Source organism: Heloderma suspectum, chromosome 8, assembly GCF_057233095.1.
Source record: "Heloderma suspectum isolate Gila_16-S chromosome 8, 16-S_ref, whole genome shotgun sequence".
NCBI classification, from domain to species: domain Eukaryota; kingdom Metazoa; phylum Chordata; class Lepidosauria; order Squamata; family Helodermatidae; genus Heloderma; species Heloderma suspectum.
Window position 1 is genome coordinate 9,129,443 of NC_139465.1, and position 18,978 is coordinate 9,148,420.

Sequence of the window (18,978 nt, forward strand, 5' to 3'; positions counted from 1 at the left end):
CTCAGAAGAGCAGAAATGCCAGGTGGTGTGTATCTTATTTTTCTTACAGGAACATAGGAATCTACCTCATCACAGCTCAGCACACTTGTCCATCTAGCTCCGTTGCTGTCTAGTATGACTAGCGATGGTTTTCTCTTTCCCATCACCTGCTACTTGGGAGGTTCTGCTGAAAAGCATTTGCTATGCCACTGAGCTATATTGGCTCCCTAAAGAAGCACTATAATACCTGCTCTGTACCAGCTACACTGGTTGCCAGTGCATTTCCAGGCCCAATTTAAAGTGGTTTAAAGTGGTTAACTCTAAAACCTTAAAAGGTTGGGGGCGAGGTTTTCTGAAGGACTGACTGTACTCTTATGAGCCTTCCCAGGCCCTTAGATTGGCCACAGAGACCCTGTTCTCTCTCTCTCACTCTCTCTCTCTCTCTCTCTCACACACACACACACACACACACACACCACTAAGGTCAAGCAGATTGCCAGGTCCAAGATACAGGGCCTTTTCAATGTTGGCTCCATCTTTGTGGGGACCAGATGTACCACCCCTCCCTTGAGGAGTTTTTGAAATGCAGGTCTTGAAGACTTTTTTGTTCGAATTCATTTTTAAGCCATGAAGTTGGGCTGGATTTTTAAACTGCCACCACTCATTATTTTATATTATGTTGTCTGTAGATTGCTGGTCTGGATTCATTTGAGTGGTTTGGTGCTGCTGTTACTATATCCATATCTATATCTATATCTATATCTATATCTATATCTATATCTATATCTATCTGTCTATCTATCATCTATCTATCTATCTATCTATCTATCTATCTATCTATCTATCTATAGTGTGTGTGTGTGTGTGAGAGAGAGAGAGAGAGAGAGAGAGAGAGAACAGGGTCTCTGTGGCCAAACTAAGGGCCTGGGAAGGCTCATAAGAGTGCAGTCAGTCCTTCAGAAAACTTCGCCCCCAACCTTTTAAGGTTTTAGAGTTAACCTCTTTAAACCACTTTAAATTGGGCCTGGAAATGCACTGGCAACCAGTGTGTGTGTGTAGGGGGGTATGTTATATTTAAAACAACAACAACAACAACAACAACAACACTAAACCATGGTTTCTTAAACTGAGACATACACACTGGGACAGTGACTTGTTATTAACAAAATTTAACATTCAACAAAATAAGTTTTCTCGATGAACTCAGAAAATTGCACCATAAGCAGCCACTGGTAGCTCACCCCAGTCCCCAGTTACATAAGGTTACAAGCGACAAGCCATAGCTTTCTGTCACATTGCTGCATGCTCAGGAACAAAGAGATGTTCCATCTTTATTCCTGTTGACACAGAAGTGACTCGTAACAGCATTTCTGTTGCAGGAACACAGATTGCCAGCATGTAGCTTTCCCAGACAAGTAACTTTTCAAAAAATGACCATATAGAGTTATAGCTAATTCATTTTCCCCACTCCGACCTGATGACTGTAACTCATTATAGCATTTTATTGATCAACTCAGCTGTGTTCCCCCTTATAGGGAGCAAGTTCAATAACACTCAATATTACATTTTTATTACACCCAAACTGCTTGGCTTGTCTGTGAATTTTTGTTCTTTGGCTTCCCTCTGAGATTGCTGCTGAGACAGAAAAAAAACAAACAAACTAAAAGCTAATGGTCCCACTTTCAGAATGTTCTACATGGCACATCTATGTGCCCAATAGTGCACCTTTGTATTCTGAAGTTCATCCCATCAGCCACCACACCAGGAGTCCAATTTGCCAAGCAAATGCTGCCATTGCCAAGACGGCACCTGCAGGCACCTTGAAATCCCACCCATGAGGGTCAACAGTCCTCACCCCTTCCAAGATCACATTGTTTTGTGTTGTGTGTTGGTTTTTTTTTTCAGCATTTCATGTAGCGCCAGACATTCTGGTCCCCATTTCCAAACTTGCCACTGAGCAGTTAGGATGTCACAGGAGTCTGAAAGGGGGCCTAAGTCCAGAACACTGCTTGACCTCCCAGCCCCTGTTTTCTGAGCCACCATGCTTAGCCATCGCATGGTGGCTGAGCCATCACATGGCCCATGAGCACCCGGTAGTCCCTCAATCCCTCAGCAAGCTGCCATTTTGCAAAAAAAAAAACACAGTTCAAATTTTGCCATGAATGTAATGTTACATAATTGCAACCGTAAAGGCACCTGCAATGTTGCGTACATGGCCCCTTTACGGCTGCCATTTTTGCGATATTACATTTTCAGAAAAACATGAACTGCCATTTTTATTTTCAAAATGGCGGCTCACTGAGGGGGTCGGGTAGCCACTGGGTGCTCACCAGGTGCCCAAAGACAATGCGGCAACTCATCCATGGAGCCAAACAGGGGTGGACGGCCAGCACAACTCAGCAAGTGCCTGGCACCATGGACAGAGGTGAGTCCATCCATCCCTATGATCCATCCCTATAGGGGTATTACTGCTTGGACAACTGACATTTCTCTTCACCTCCAAGGCTCCAGCCCCCATTCCATGCTTTACAACTGTTTCCACATTCATGATATGTCAGAAATAATAACAACAATAATAACAATAAGCAAGCGTTTGCCAACACTAAGGCAGTATCCAATGGTTTCATTCTGCAAACTCAAATAGTGGTAGTAGAGCTCCACTGAATCTTTCCATTGTGCCCATTATGATTGTGCAACCAGTTGTGCAAGCAGTTGTGTAACCAGTTGCACAATGGGTTGTGCAAGAGGAATGAGCAACTGGTAGCACAACAGGTTGGACAGCTGTTTGCACAAGCATAATGCACAACTGTTAGTGCAATTGTCATCCTGCAAATGTAACTTTAGTTGGATTCCCCTCTTGTGGATTTTTTGGAACTTAGTTTCCAGTCACGCAACATCATTTCCCTTGACAGAGTGACACAGTGGGATACTGTCCCTGGTTGTTGTTGCTGTTTGTGTGTTTGTTTGTTTGTTTGTTTGTTAATACCCCGAGTGTTTGCAGTCTAAGCCAGTGCTGTGCCGAACTCTGCCCCCTATTTGGGGATTTGTTTCTCTTCCTGAGAAAGAGGCAATGCTTTTTTCTGCCTCCTTCACAGGGAGGAGGAGAATTTTGAATATTTTTTTTTCTCCTTGGGGAGGGGGGCAGGGTTTCCACATATCTTTTTAAGTTTAGGAGGTGGGTGAGGGATCTTCTCCTTTCTCCCTTCTTCTTTTGTATCCTTTCTTCCTTTTCTTCCTCCCCTTTCCTCTTCTTTTTTACCTCAAAAATACCCCCTGCATTTGCAGCAGCACAAGAAGACTCTCCAGAGAGCCTTCTCTAACCCAGCAGCAATTCTTGAACTCCCATGAGACCACAGGACATCACCTTCTCTCATAGGTGTTCAGAAACTGCTTCTGGGCTACAGAGGCCTTTCCCTTTCTGCAAACAGCCCTGGGCAGCTGCAAGCAACAAATGGGGTTTTTAGAGCCTTAGAAAAGCATTCTGCTCTTGCTTGCAGTAGGAGAGAGCTCTTTGCAGAAAGGCTTGCAGTCCAAAGGGATGGTGCGGGTGCCCATTTTGGTCCACAAATCTGTTGGACCACTGATGCCTGCCCCCCAAGCTGTACCTGCTGAGCCCTCCCCACACCCCAGTCACCAGTCTCTAGACTGCACTCAAGCCCCTCCGGCACTTGGCAAGCGGCCCACAACTTACCCAGGCCCATCTGCCTCTATCACTATTGCCATGTTTTTTTAAAAAATGTGTCCATAAACTTATAGGCAAAAAAAGTGCTGTGAATCTTAAGTATATGAGTGATTCACTGAACTTTTTCCATATAAGTCTATGTGCACACATAGACTTATATGCAAAAAAAGCCATGAATCGCCCATATATGCAAGATTAACAGCACTGTTTTTGTGTATAAGTCTATGGACATAGACTGCCCATCGACATGGTGTGCAAGATTTTATTTTAAAACAGAAATTGCTGGCATATGGCTCAGTGGGAGGGAGAGCGATCCTTTCTCTCCCCCTCATCCCAGGTACGTGAAGGCAGTGGCTTGACAGGAGGAGGCAGGCAAGAGGGAAGCCCCACCCACCTTCCTCCTCCTGTCAAGCTGCCCCGCCCCTGCCCGCGTAGCTGGACCAGGATGGGAACGGGAGACAGGAGCGATCCTTTCTCCCCCCCTCATCCCAGCTATGCAAAGGCAGCAGCTTGATGGGAGGAGGGAGGCAAGAGGGGAGCCCCCTCACCTTCCTCCTCCTGTCAGGCTACTGCCCCTGTGTAGATGGCCCAGGGTGGGAGAGGAGACAGGCTCGATCCTTCCCTGCCCCCAGTACAAGTATAGAGCTCTTTTATGCAACATGGAGCTCTATATTTTCAGAGAGTTATTGTTGTGCATAACATGGCCAGAAAGGGCCAGTTCTACAACATTAGAGGCCTCTCAGTGTTGTGGAAATGGCCCTTTCTGGCCACCCTTGTGTGCAATAATTCTATGAAAGGATAGTGAGCATCTTGGGTAAAAGATGGCTGCTCAATGAGGGGAGCGGGCAGCTGCGGCACGCACACTCCTGGACAGCTCTCCAAGCTCAGACTGCACTGAGTTCATCCATCCCTAACAGTCCAGCAGGAGTTCCCAAACACCTCCCTGCAAAGAGCTTTGCGCTGCTCCAGGTAAGGACACAGCTGCTGTCATTGTTTTCTAATCCTAAAAGCCCATTTTGTTCTTGCTTTGTAGAGAGGCTACAAATGGCAAGTGCTTCCTGAAATCCTTCAGAGAGGGGGTGAGCGATCCCCTGATCTCATGGCAGCTCAAGAAGAGCTGCTGGGCTGAAGAAGCCTCTCAGTAAAGGGCTCCAGGCCGCTGCATGTGCAGGGGGTGTTTTCCAAGTGAAAGAAAAAGAAAAAAAAATAGAAAGAAGACCCTGCAGTCCTTGCCTGCACTTAAAACAGTAAGTAGAAACCCTGTCCTCCTCCCCAAGAGAAAATTATTCAAAATGCTCACCTCCCCAGACTCTTTCATAAGAGTTCTAATTACCCCCTCTCCCCCAATGAATTGCTGAACATGGAAGAATCAAAATATTTGACACAGCGGTAGTTTAAAGCCATTTAAATGGTAGCACCATTGTGACTATGGGCATAAAATCCATATATATGTATGTGTGTGTGTGTATGCACATTTCTTAGATATGCTAAGTGGCATATAAATCAAATTAATAAAGACATGTGCTGTCTTCATGACCTGCCACTCTCTGGATGATCATTTTGGGCAGGGGTTGGGTTCTGGGGCCCTGGACTTTACCCCCAAGGTCCAGCCCTCCTAGCTGCACTACTCTGATCAGCTGTGTAGTGGATCAGAAGAGTAAGAAAGAGTAACTTACCCACTCACCACTCATTCTTCTCCTCCTCTCCCAGCTCTATTTTCCTTATTCTTCCTGCTTCTCCCCAACCCTTTTGTTCTCTCTTTCTTCATTATACCCTGAGCAGCATCTGGCTCAACTGGGTTTATTTATTTATTTATTTATTTATTTATTTATAAAATCTGGACCTATAACCATTATGATTCAAGAGCTGAGTGTGCCACTTGAAATGAAAGTATTTGCAAAGGCTCCCCTCCCTGAATTCGATTTTTAAAAAAGGGGTGTATGGTGGATGAATATAGAGCTGCTGATAAACGTATTATAAGTGCATTGCCCTTCAAATTTAATCCAAGTGATAAGTAGGGCTGTGCACCACTTCTTCAGCTCAAGGCCCAAAGCCCCAGTTGAAGCAGGCTGAAGTGCTACACAGGCAAAGTGGTGCACAGGTGAAGTGGTTCTGAGGTGAAGCGGAGGGGGCATGAAGCAAGCCCAAGTGGGTCGGGGGCTCTCCAAAGAGCTTCAGTGTGCTTTGGAGCTTCAGCACACCCTGCCCAGCCGTTCCGGCACCTCCAGGTGAGAGCTGCCCATCACCGTTGTTGCTGCCACCATCACGTCCACTGCTGCCTCTGTTGCCACCATTGCCGCTGCTGTCGTTTCTGTTGCTGGCTCCGTCACCGCCCACACTGCCAAGTTGCCGCCATTGCCGTCGCCAGCTCCTGTGGCCTGGGTGGGTGTCAGCTCTTATTTCAGGGAGTTGCCATTTTTAAAATGGTGACTCCCTGCAATAATAGCCGGCACATGTCTAGGCCTCAGGAGCTGGCAGCGGTGTTGACTGCGGCAGCAGAGGCAGTGATGGAGGAGGAGAAGGCGGCAGCAGAGGAGGAGGAGAAGGCGGCGGTGATGGAGGAGGTGGTGATGGAGGAGGAGGTAATGAAGTGGGAAGAGGAGAATGCGGCGGCAAGGTAAGGAGCTGGGGGTTTGCACAGGGGCATCAGGGAGGCCCAAAGTGGGGTTCAGAGCTGTGTTGGGTTCCCCCCCAAATCAGCCCGAGCAGAATCAGTCTCGCCTCCAAAGCCACAAAGCGGCTTCTGAGTCAGATTGGGGGGTTTCTGACCAGCCCTAGTGAAAAGGACATGTGTAAACACCTTCGTACTTTTACAGCAATATATATGTGTATAAATTTCTTTCTTTCTTTCTTTCTTTCTTTCTTTCTCTTTCTTTCTTTCTTTCAAATCTGTTGAGTCCTCTAGCACACACAAAAATTCTGCCCTGATGGCATGAGGCTAGGAACCACCACAACTGCTGCAAACATGGATTTTAGGACAGGATGTGCGCTGGGGTGATTTCAGAGGCAATGTTGGGAGCCCATCTGGGTTAATGGGAATGACCATCCTCACCAAATTATACTTCCAAATTTTTTAAAGGCTATCTACATCAAAACATCAGGCTTCTGTTCTTGAAGCACCATGGGGTATTGAAGCATGTGGGGGTTACTTTCAGCTTCTTCAGTTCATCTTTTTCCTCCTCTGCATCATGGAGGCACACATACACTTGGCTGAAATACTGCAAATAGGTAATCTTGGTGGGGTCATTCCTATGATTAAATCAATGTTCTTCCCATATAGTGTTGTACAGGTGCTCATATGAGCTCCTTTGCTTGGGTAATACACCATTTGCAAAGAACTGCCGTACAACATTTACAATGACATCAATATTGATTTTTTAGGGCAGCTTTTTTCTCCCATTATGCACAGCTACCTGGACCTTATAACACCACTCAAAAATATATTTTCTGTAACCATGTGTATGATCACACCAAGATTGCTTTCTGTAGTGCATGATCAGTGTGTATGTGTAAACACTGTTAGGGAACAAAGGGAGTTACCTTATGCAGAATCAGTCCTTTGGTCCATCTAGCTCAGTATTGTTGACACTGACTTGAAATATATGTACTATTTTGTAAAATCTGTTCTGTCTGCATTTTGTGAATTGTCATATGCCTCTCATTCCATTGTCTGTTCATTGGCACAATCAGATTTTTTTTCCAAAATCCCAAATTTGTGCAAATTTACATTTGTGCAAATTTGCACTTAAAATGTGCACCCACCCACCCCCATGTGCTCCCAAATCCACATTTTCATGCTTTAGCCTATGGGGAACGTGTGCATTTTCAGCTAGTGGTGGATTATTTTTTAAAAATGTATTTTTCTACCACTACATTTGCATATAATTCCAGAAAGTAAAGAAACTGGTCCATAAGTCCACGCAATCCATGCAACTCAGAAAAAGCTGGTCTGTTGCAGAATACATGGATCAGCCACATAGAAATCCAAACTACTTTTATTCAGATGTGGATTTCTCCAGCATCCCCAGAAGCTGGTCTCCATGGTTTCAGACAAGAGCTATTCCAGCCACCTGGGGACGTCTGCATACAAAGCCCATGCACTACCACTGAACTATGCCCCCTTCCACTTACCAATGGCCCCTCTGTCTAGCTGTCATCTGTGGACATAGGAAGCTGCCCTATACAGAGTTAGACCATTGGTCCATATAAGTCAGTATTATTTACACTGACTGGCAGCAGCTCTCCAGGGTTTTCAGATTGAACTGTTTTCAGAATTGTTTGAGATTAAAAAAAATGGAGAAGTCCTAAAATGTTGATTTCACTTTGGAACAAAAACTAGATGATTCAGAACCTTCACATTCAGGGAGAAATTCAGAAGCATCCCTATCTGAAAAACACAGAAAAACAAATCCACTGTTTCGTGGTTTTTTTGGCAGTAGACACAGCTACCTCTGCAATTGGTGGCTAAAAATAAGAGACAGCAATCCCTTTAAGTCAGGGCCAGTCTGTTTCACCACTTACCCTGCCCACAGGTCTTGGAAATGGAGGTCTCTGATTTTCAGGAATTAAGATTGGAGTTGCAACAATAGACCTTCTTTGCCTTACAATTCCAAGGCTGCTTTCTGCTTTAAAGATTTCCTAAAGAATGAAAGAAAGAATAATGAGATTAATTAGCCCAAGGCTACTTAGGACAGGACAATTTATTATCCTTCTTGTGCCTTTAAAAAAACCCAAAAAACCCACTGATGAATAAAAGGATCCATGAGCCAGAGTTCTACTAAGAGACTTTCTCAACCTTCATTATCTGTAAAAGTATTGTTAGTTCAAGATGTGGGATCAGGCTTATGATTAATGAAGATCATCATTAAGCTCCTTCAAGTGAAATCTTCAGGATCGTTCTATTTGTGATGATGCCGATAATGATGGATAACTTATGCTTCACCTTGCAATCCTACTGCCCATGTTATAGCAAACATGCTTAGAAGAAAGCAGCCACATATATATCTGCAGCTCTCCAGTTCTGGTGAAAGCAAGACTGAGATAAAGATGCTCAATCGGCTTTGTTGTGTAAGGGGGCAATCCTATGGTCGCCAGATGGTGGCTAGATGGCCATAGGATTGTTCAGTTTCCAGGAAATGACCTTGAAGCCTTTGATCCAGGGTCATTCACAGGAAAACTGCCTCCCCTCCCCTTCCCTTGCCCCCTCGTAGGCTGCACAGATAGTTCCTGGGCTCTGTGCTTGGAAGAGAAATACAGAGCAGGGCAAAAGGCAGTGTTCCCAGGGTGGGGAGGGGCAGAGAATGTGGGAGTGCCAATACGATGCTTCCTATGCATCTTCTGGGCTCCCCCCCCCCACTCTGAAGTCCCGCAGCTAGACAGCTGAAATCAGTTGTCTAGCCATGAATGCAGGGTGGCCAGAGTATGGAGGAGAAGATCCCCTCCATGTTCCTCTCACCCTGCGCTGGATAGGTGGTCACCTCCGACTTTGGAGGTAGCTGCCTATCCCCATAGGATTGCTCCCTCCAGTATCTGTTAATGAATCTCCTCATCCTTTTTTTTTCCTTTCTTTTTTTAGGTAGCTGCAGAGCCAGCCCTACTATTAGTCAGAGTAAGGCAGTTGCTTCAGATGGCGGATGCTGGAGGGCTAGGATTGCTCTCTAAGATGATTAACTTGCTGTATCTTGATGGCCTGAGTCCTAACACCAAGATACAACAGATTATGGAAGGTGAACACCCACCCAGGATTGAAGCACGGTGTGAGACCATGTTGTCTTTGGCATCCCATTAACATTGTTTACACACCTGATGAAACAGGACAGAGTCCTCCTGATTTAGCAGCCATATGTGGAACTGTTTGATTAACCACTCTTATTAAGTTATTTTCCCCTTTTGCTTTCCTGAATATTATTTTGTCCGTCTGTGGGGTTTTTTGTTTCTTTTCCTGAGTTAGTCCTGAGTGGGATCACTCAGGTGCTGGGTGCTATTGGAGGGTGAGGGTGGAGCGGGAGGGTTGGTAGGGAAAAAAGGACTGTACGAAAAAAGAAATGGAAATACATGAAACAATGTCGAGGATGTGAGAATGTGTATTCATTTTTAATCGGTAAAAAGATATGGACTAGCAGACACTGTAGATTTCTTGACATATTCTTCTTTGGAGATATGAAACTAAAAACTAATAAAGAATTATTAAGAAAAACAAACGCTGTTGTATCTTATCAGACACTACACAAGTATGTCTCACTTTCTGAAACAAGACAAGAGGTGTCCCTGCAACAGCACAGAACTATGGGGTAGGAATTCATGAGAAATTTCTTTCCATTTGTTTGGACCAAAATTTACAAAATCTGCACCTCCTGGATGGGAATGCAGACTCAAATGCAATCTAAAGTCATACATTTGCATATGATATGATTTGCAGATTCTTTTAAAAAGTGTTGGATAGCAGGAATACATTGGAAAAATGCACGTGAAAAATACAAACTTTTCAGAAATGCATACAGACATATGAGCATTATTTCTGAATACATTTGGAAAATGTGCACAATTTTCTGACAAACAGAAAAACAAACAAATACCAAACTCACAATCTGACAGGGACACAAGTCAGAACGAACTTTGAGATGGAATTTGGAAGATATCAATGAGCCTGAGATTTGCTGATTTACACATGCTTAGTTGGGGGTTGGGCACATCCTAGATGTTTGCTCATATGCTTCAGAGATTTCAGAAGGTAACAGCTAATACTTTCCACGTTCAAGGTGAAACTACTAGGGATGTCAGAGGAATCTGTTTAGGGGGTAGAGCTCCCTGGGTTTTCCCCAGCTCAGCCCCCCAGACTCAGGCATGTGCATCTCTGAGCTTGCCCAACTCATTGCATGATGAGTTTTCCACTTTTTATATGTATATATATATATATATATATATATATGTGCAAATCACTGGTATAACTTTTATGGAAATAGTGATTTGTGCAAAATTACAGTGGTAAATAATGCAGTTTGTGCAAAATTGCAGGTATAAATGGTCTAAAATTGCAGCCATAAATAAAGCAATTTGTGCCAAATTTTAGGTATAAATGGTCTAATTAGACCATTTATGCCTGCAATTTCAATTTTGTGCAAACTGCCTGATTTATGGCTGCAATTTTGCTCAAATCGCAATTTCTGAGAGTAGTCATGGCCACAATTTTGCTCAAATCATGATTTCTGAGAGTAGTTATACCCACAATTGTGTGCAAATCATGGCTCTCACATCATCATCATCATCATCATTATTATTATTATTATTTAAAAAGCAGAAAAGTTCCCAAGGTTTGGGAACTGACCAGCCGCTCAGTTCACAAATTCTCACTGAGTCGGGGAAACTCAACAGTCAAGCCAAAAGTGAACAGGATTTCTCACGACAGCCATCACTAGCTGAAGTGTCCCATTGCTTCCTGAAGCAATGTCTAAAGAACTCACTAGTCTTGAATTGACCATTCTTGGAATTGGTGACCATTTTCCTTCTCAGCAGGGCTGAGATGAAATGTGAGAGGAAACAGGGGTGCCAACAGGATTTTCTGGTCCTGTGCCGTGACAATGTTTGCAGATTGTGCCCTCCACCATAGCTGCAATACATTCACAAGAACTATTATACCACCACCTTCCTTCTCTTCCCATAGGGCCAAATACAGACACAAACTCAAAGAACTGAGTTTGGAGAACATACATATTTGCCATTAACTGCAGTGTAACTTATGGGTTTGTCCATACTTAGCTGCCCCTCTCCCCACTACATTTACTCATAAGGGACTGTTTGCAAAGACTGGTCCTTTCCATGTCATTTACTCAGAAATATATGCCACTATTTTCAATGAGACCTGCCCTCCAGTAAGTGTGAATAGGATTGTAACATATTCCAGAGTATTACAGGCAAAAAAAAAGAGAACACCAGAAGTACATAATGCAAAGAGATTTAGGATGATTGGATCCAAATTTAAGCTGGATCAACTACACTGGTGGAAGTGGACTTCCACATGTCCCTCCTTCCTATGGCAGCCCCCTGAAAATGCTACAAAAAGAGTCAGGAGACCCTGCTGAACTGGGTGAACTGTGGTGTGTGTGGGAGAAGGGGATCCTGAAAAATCAGGCAAAGGGACCTTCTGTGAGCAGAGCCTTTCCTCTCAAGGAAGGCAGATCCTAGACCCAACTCCTAGTAATAACATGTGCAGTACTCAAAATGCACATAAAGCAGATAATTCTGGGTCAGAAAACAAGCCAAGCACCAGATCATGGTAATCAATTTGAGAAAATTCCATCCCAAAGGACCAGACTCCTCTGTCCTTATATTCTACCAACATCCTCCCTTCCTCTTCCTCTTCTTCTCTCTCTCTGCTTATCCTTGCCTGTCTCTCTCATCCTCTTTCTCTGGCTCACACAAATCAAATGCATCTCCCTACCTCCTTTCCACCCATCTTTCACCCTTCCTCCTTTCCACCCAATCCCTTCCCTTCCCAGCCTTGGTTCTAGCCTTCCATGTTACCGGCCACGAAGGTCCCTTGGATTTGTTTTGTTTTGTCTTTCAGTTTCTTTCCCTCCAAGGATCTGGGCATGATAAAAATTCATTAGAAAGGGCAAGGCAAAAAAGAAAAAGAAAAAAGTGATGTGTCAAGCAAAACAGAATGAAAACTGAATCCTGTCCAAAAGGCAAAACACACATACAGCAGAAGTAAGCTTTCAAATCCACTTACAGCAGGAAGCACAGACGGAGTGGCCCAGCTGCCATGTATCTGAGGTATAGGTTAGAAGAATGACAAGAATCAGACGTCTGTATCCTTGGAACTATATAGTTACATCAACCCCTCATTACATCAACCGAAGAACAGCAGCTACAACAACAACGTCCACTCCTGTGAATTCCTGGGAGTGAATCCAGGACAGCTTACATGCATATACTACTAATTATCTAACTAAGATTGCAGTGCCTGTGTAAGTTATGACAAAAAATTATCCCTCTGTGGACTGAAAATACAAACCATGCAATTGAGACAATACAGATGCAGATGGCGGTAGGGGGATGTTGTGTGGGGAGGGACATACCCTTTCTGCCCTTTTAGAGTGGAACAGATAGACTTTTCTCAGTGTTTCAGCTTTTGAATGCAGGAAGGAAGTAAAATATCAGGAGGTAGGTATACTATTGTAAACTTCCATCAGTGAAAATAAAGAGAGTGAATGGTGTGTAACAGTGTATGGTGTGTGTGTGTGTGTGTGTGATCATGTTAGTTAATGTGCTGTCAATTCACAGTTGCATGTCTTCTCAATCTGCAGGTGGCAGGGGTTCTCCAGGGGTTCAGGATTCTTTCCATAGCTCTACCTGAAGATGCCAGGGATTGAACCTGGGACCTCATACATGACAGGCATGTGGTCTACTTGAAGTTGCCCAAGTATGCCAGTGCTTCATGCCAGCCCTGACAGAGGGCTCCAAAACTGGAGCATCTAGCCCATGGGATTGTTCTCTAAATTAAATCATTTAAGGGTGCAATCCTATGCATGTTTAGACAGGAAAAAGTCATATGGTTCCCAGCATTCCACATCCAGCCATGCTGGCTGACAAATGTTGGGAGTTGTGGTTGTGACTGTGGTGGTTGTTTTCCAGTCTAAATGTGCACAGGGAAATGTACACAAAAAATAGATGAATTCAGCTATTGCCAGAATAGAGAGGACCACAGTGTACCTGCCTGCCATGTAGCTGTTGAAGATGAGGAGCCTATCAGGAAAAAAAAGAAAAGAAAAAGTGGTGACATCTCCACTTCAGCACTACTAATATGGTTGAATAAACAGGGATTCAAATCCAGACTTTGCTAAGGCCTCAAAGGCCTGGATGGATAAATCTGTCCACTGGTTTCTCACACATTCTATTAAAAAGTAAATAAATCTCAAGTTCCTTTTGTTCTGAAAATAGAGAACTTTGTGAACTTAGGTAAATTCTTATCAAACCCCAACTGATATGAATTCTCACCCATCCCTGTTACACACACACACACACATATACACAAAACACATCTCCTTTGGATATCATCCTAATTGCAAATAACTTTTTACTGTCGAGTTCTAGCAGCAACACTTTACAAAGTCAAGGTGTTTGATTTCCCACTCAAAAGGAGTAATCTCTTGCCAAACTTCAAGACTGGTGCTAACAGAGACACGCAAATACCTGCTATGGGTTCCAGCTGGACAAAGGTAGCGTCTATCTAGCTCAGGATACTGCAAGAGTTGAAAATGCCTCCACTGCTGTACAATCCACCATTCTGTTGATTTTCTTTTTGTTTCTTGCTGGAAAGGTCTCTTTGGGACCCTAAAACCTTTTTTTTTAAGTTGGAATGAATGGCCTAGTTGCTTGCTGGTAACAGGCACCATTAATCTTCACAACAAAAAAACTTCATTAGAAGTTGTCATGGGAATGAGTCAGAAGGCTGGACCATTACCAATTTGTCACAATGAGAGGTGGAATCACCATTGGCGTGCCAATCGGTAACCCATTAGGGCTGACCAGGAAAGCAGTTGTGTTCCTTGTCGGTTAGCTTCTTATATCAAGAGGCATATGAATTAAGTGTGATGGTGTACAACTTGGCTGAAACATATTTGCAATTGTTAGACCACTTCTGAAGAATCCTTTCCTTGACTACCTAGACTTCAATAATTATAGGCCAGTAAGTAACTTACCATTCTGGGGCAAGGTCATCGAGAAGGCAGTGTCCATTCAACTACAAGCAGTCTTGGATGAAACTGATTACCTGGACCCATTTCAAATTGGCTTCAGAGTGGGATATGGATTTGAGATTGCCGTGGTCGCCTTGGTGTTTGATCTTTGCCTGAGAATCAATAGGGAGATTGAATCCCTGTTGATTCATTTGGCTCTCTCAGTGGCATTTGATACCATCGACCATGGATTGCCTGAGGAAGTTGGGGGTTGGGGGCACTGCTGTGCAGTGGTTCCGCTCCTTTCTCTCAGGATGGTTCCAGATGGTATCGCTCAGGGATAGTTGTTCCTCAAAAACAAAAGAGGAAATATGTGGAGTCTGTCAGGGCTCCATTCTATCCCCAACACTGTTCAATATCTACATGAAACTGCAGGGAGAGATCATCAGGAGGTTTGGGGCTGATTGTTAGTATGCTGCTGATGACACCCAAATCTATTTCTCCTTAACATCTCTATCCAAGGAAGGTATGACTTCTCTGGATGACTTCCTGAAGTCAGTAATGGGCTGGATAAGGGAGAACAAGCTGAAGTTGAATCCAGGAAAGAAAGACAGAGGTGCTCATCATGAAGGGTCTTAATTCAGGTATTGAGGTATGTCACCCAGTTCTGGATGGGGTTGCACTCGCCCCGGAGGAGCAAGTCCATAACTTGGGGGTGCTTCTTGACCCAGCCCTGTTCTGGGCACCCCAGGTGGAGGCAATGATGAGAAGCGCCTGTTATCAACTTTGGATGATATGCCAGCTATGCCCATTCCTGGAACATGTGGACCTGGTAACGGTGGTGCACATGCTGGTGACCTCTAGGCTTGATTTCTGCAATGCGCTGTACTTGAGGCTGCCTGTATATCTAGTTTGGAAACGTCAACTGGTACAAAATATGGTACAAAAGCAGCCAGGTTGGTCTCAGGGACATCCTGTGGAGACCACATTACACCAGTTTTAAAATCTTTACACTGGCTGCCACTTTGTTTCCGAGCAAAGTATACAGTGCTGGTTTTTACCTTTAAAGACTTACATGGTCTAAGTCCAAGGTAACTTAGGGAGTGCCTTCTCCTCTACCTCCCAGTCTGCCACCTAAGGTCCTCTGAGGGTTGTCTGCTGCATCTGCCTAATGTGAGAGTGGCAGCCACACACAAGAGGACCCTTTCCTTTGCCACCCCTCAGTTGTGGAATGACCTACAGTTGAAATGCGCCTGCTGACCTCTTTGAAGGTTTTAAAGCAGGCATTAAAGACTCCATTATTCCGGCAGGCCTTCCCTTTTTAGAGCTCTTGTTTATTTGTATATTGTTTTAAGCTGTGTTGTTTTAAGCTGTGTTGCTTTATTGTTGGATTTTTTTAAAAAAAATAGTTTAAAGTTGTTTTAGTTATATGTTGTCTGTATATATTGTTCCTAGGCTTTTATGTAAATGGTTTTTAAACTTTGTATATTGTATTTTAATGATTTAACCTTTGTAAACTGCCCAGAGAGCATCGGCTATGGGGCGGTATAGAATTGTTGTTGTTATTATTTCCTTTCCATTTAATAGAGATGTATGAAAGTGACTTACCTTTAACGAAATTTGATTCGAGGTGGGGGGGAGGCGCTCCATCCCTCCCCCCTGAAATTCTGGTGGAGGGGGAGGCGCTCCGTCCCTCCCCCAAAAAATTCTGGTGGGGGGGAGGTGCTCCGTCCCTCCCCCCCCGAAATTCTGGCCGGGGGGGAGGCGCTCCGTCCCTTCTCGCCCGAATCCTGGCCGGCCGGGTGTGCAAATGGTGGCGGCTGTAGCCGCCGCCATTTGCGTCCCTGCAGTCAGCCGTGATAGGCTACGTAAATGTTTATGTAGCCTATCACGGCTGATTTAAAAGAAAAAAAACATGTGTACGCAAATGTGCCACGCCCACGCCACCCCCCCGGGACGGGACTTACCTTGGGCGAATCCTCCTGGCGGTGGCAGCTCTGGTGGCATTTGTGTTCCTTATTTTGACACGTCTTAGTCTACCTAAACATTTACGCAGACTACGGCGAAAATAGGGGGAACGCAAATAGCGTAGCATCTACGCTATTTGTGTTCCCCTTATTTTCGCCATCTTAGTCTATGCAAATGTTTACGTAAACTAAGACGTGTCAACATAAGGAACGCAAATGGCGGTGCCCATGGGTGCCGCCATTTGTGTACGTGTGTTGTTGTTGTTTTCCTTTAAATCAGCCGTGATAGGCTACGTAAACATTTACGTAGCCTATCATGGTATTTTTTAAAAATCTAGCCGTGATAGGCTACATAAATCTTTATGTAGCCTATCATGTTTGTTTGTTTGTTTGTTTTTACTGGAAATGGTGGTGGTGGCAGCCGGTCGGAAGACCGGCTGCCGCCGCCACCAAACCGCCACCAGAGCTGCTGCCTCCAGGAGGATTCGCCCAAGGTAAGTCCCGTCCCGGGGGGGTGGCGTGGGGGTGGCATATTGTTTTGACACCAATTTCGGGGGGCTGAATGTGCTGGCATTCGGCCTCCCCAAGATTTGTGGCTAAATTCTCTGACATCTCTACTTTCCAACATTAACGAAAGTCAGTTTGCCTACAAGACCCCATTGAAAATTCAAACTGGACTTGGTACTCCTCTTCACTCTTTTGATGCTAGTGGGAAGGATGCAAACTAGGCTTGGTCTGAATGTTTTTGGCCAGCCAAACAATTGGGAGGCATTGAAGGGAGCTGTGTGTGTGTGTGTGTGTGTGTGTGTGTGTGTGTGAAAACTCTCCTGAAGATCAGGACAGGGGAGGGTGTTGGGGCAGTATATTCTGGGTGTGGGAATGATTATGATTTGACAAATTTGACAAGTTGTCTGCATGTTATTTCCATATTTCCCCCCACATTTTTAGAACAAACTTCAACAACAACAATACAACAACAACACTAACCAGCCAGCTGCCAGTCACATTAAAAATGTGTTTAACAATGTGACTGTCCTGCTATGGCTGGGTCATGCTCAGTCCTGGCGGGAACTATGTGTCAAATCCATTCAGCAAAGTCAGAAGGCAAGCAGAGATCAGAAGAACAGTCTTACTGCTGAAGAAGAAAGGCAGTCCAAAAGCAAGGTCTGAGCAGAGCCAAAGTCAAGCACAGGCAAACAGTCTGAATCAGGCACCATACAAGGGAATGGGACTTATTGGGAGTCCAGGGATCAGCAGCACAAGACATCAGTCCAAAGAAGCAAGGTCAGGGAAACTAGATTGCAAGGTACTGAGTGTGGAAATAAAGGTGCTGTTCCAGCAACCAACTAGGGATGGACAAATCCCCTGATGTCTGGTCCAGGATGAGGGCCCACCATGGGTTAACCTGGGCTGCTTGGCCCCTGTGGATTTCCCCGGAGCCCTTGCACAACCACTGGATTTTGTGGGGTGGCTCTCCGGCATTGTATAAGGAACAACAGGTGAATGGTGGCTGCCATTAACCTATCATGGTAACATTACTGCCATAATTGGTGTACGTTATGCCATTTGCAGCCATAAAGCACTTAGTTATATGGAAATTGCATGCAAAGTCCGTGGATTTGCGGTCTTTTTCCTTTTTTTCTTTTTTTACTTTCCCAAAATTTACACACATTTACTCATAGAAAAATTTGAAAGTTTCTGCTGAGACATACGCCATTTTGGAAAATATGTGCAGGGAAAAGTTGAATGGAATGGGGGACAATATGTTAAAAGTCACATACTAATGTAAATTACGTGAATTGTTGCAAACCCTCTAATGGAATTATTTGCATATTTTTCTGCATAACAACAACAACAACAACAACAATATTGAATCCATCTGTGAACAGACGTCAGAGCGAATGACACTGCACAATCCACAAAACACACATGGGACAGATTTCACAAAATCCAGACATCCCTATGTCAGAGTCCCCATTGGTGGGGGACCCAGTGTACCTCCACCACAGATGCTGGAGGTGCCTGGGGTATCGGTAGTGTCAGGGGGGACCCACAGGGTGCATAGATTCTGTGATACCAGAATCTTCATCTGAAGAGTCATCTTGGCCTGGGTCTGGGTCAGACAGGGCAGGCACTGGGAATGTCATTACATAGCATGCTTCCCAAAGAAACTGTATGGGGGAGAAAAGGGATATAAAGTCCAGCTGGCCACCTCATCAAACTGTAGAGCCCCAACCCATCTGAAATGATGTGATGTTGTGGGCACCCTGCAAATTTTGCAGAAGTTTCCTTCCCCCACCTTTGCTGGTGGATGAAGTTCCAGCCAAGATCGTTGGTGGGGTTGTGTGTAGCCTGAGCTGCAGCACAGCTGTGGAGCACACAGTTTTCAGGATAATTCATTCCATGTTCTCTGACAAATCTCCCTAATCATGGGTGGTAAATGCAGATACAGTAATTGGACAACCTTCATAAGCACACAGGTTAGGAAGAGGGGCTGTAGCTCAGGGGCCCAATGTCTTCCAGATGTGTTAGACTACAACTCCCATCAGTGTCAGCAAGCATGATGAATTGACCATTCATCATTATGCAAGTTGTGATACAAAACATCTGGAGGGTTTCAGCTTGTCTACCTCTGGTACTAGCTCATGCTTTGCATGTTCCATCTTTAGCACCT

At 44.5% G+C, this 18,978-nt stretch overlaps 1 protein-coding gene across 1 annotated transcript in view; it reads right to left on the bottom strand.

The window, feature by feature from the left end:
* CDH13 (cadherin 13) overlaps positions 1–18,978 on the bottom strand; it is a 1,172,869-nt gene that overhangs the window by 651,441 nt on the left and 502,450 nt on the right. The window contains exon 4 of the mRNA XM_084812404.1: positions 8,183–8,299. Coding sequence (XP_084668530.1) covers positions 8,183–8,299 — 117 coding nt within the window. The remainder of the gene's footprint in view (positions 1–8,182; positions 8,300–18,978) is intronic.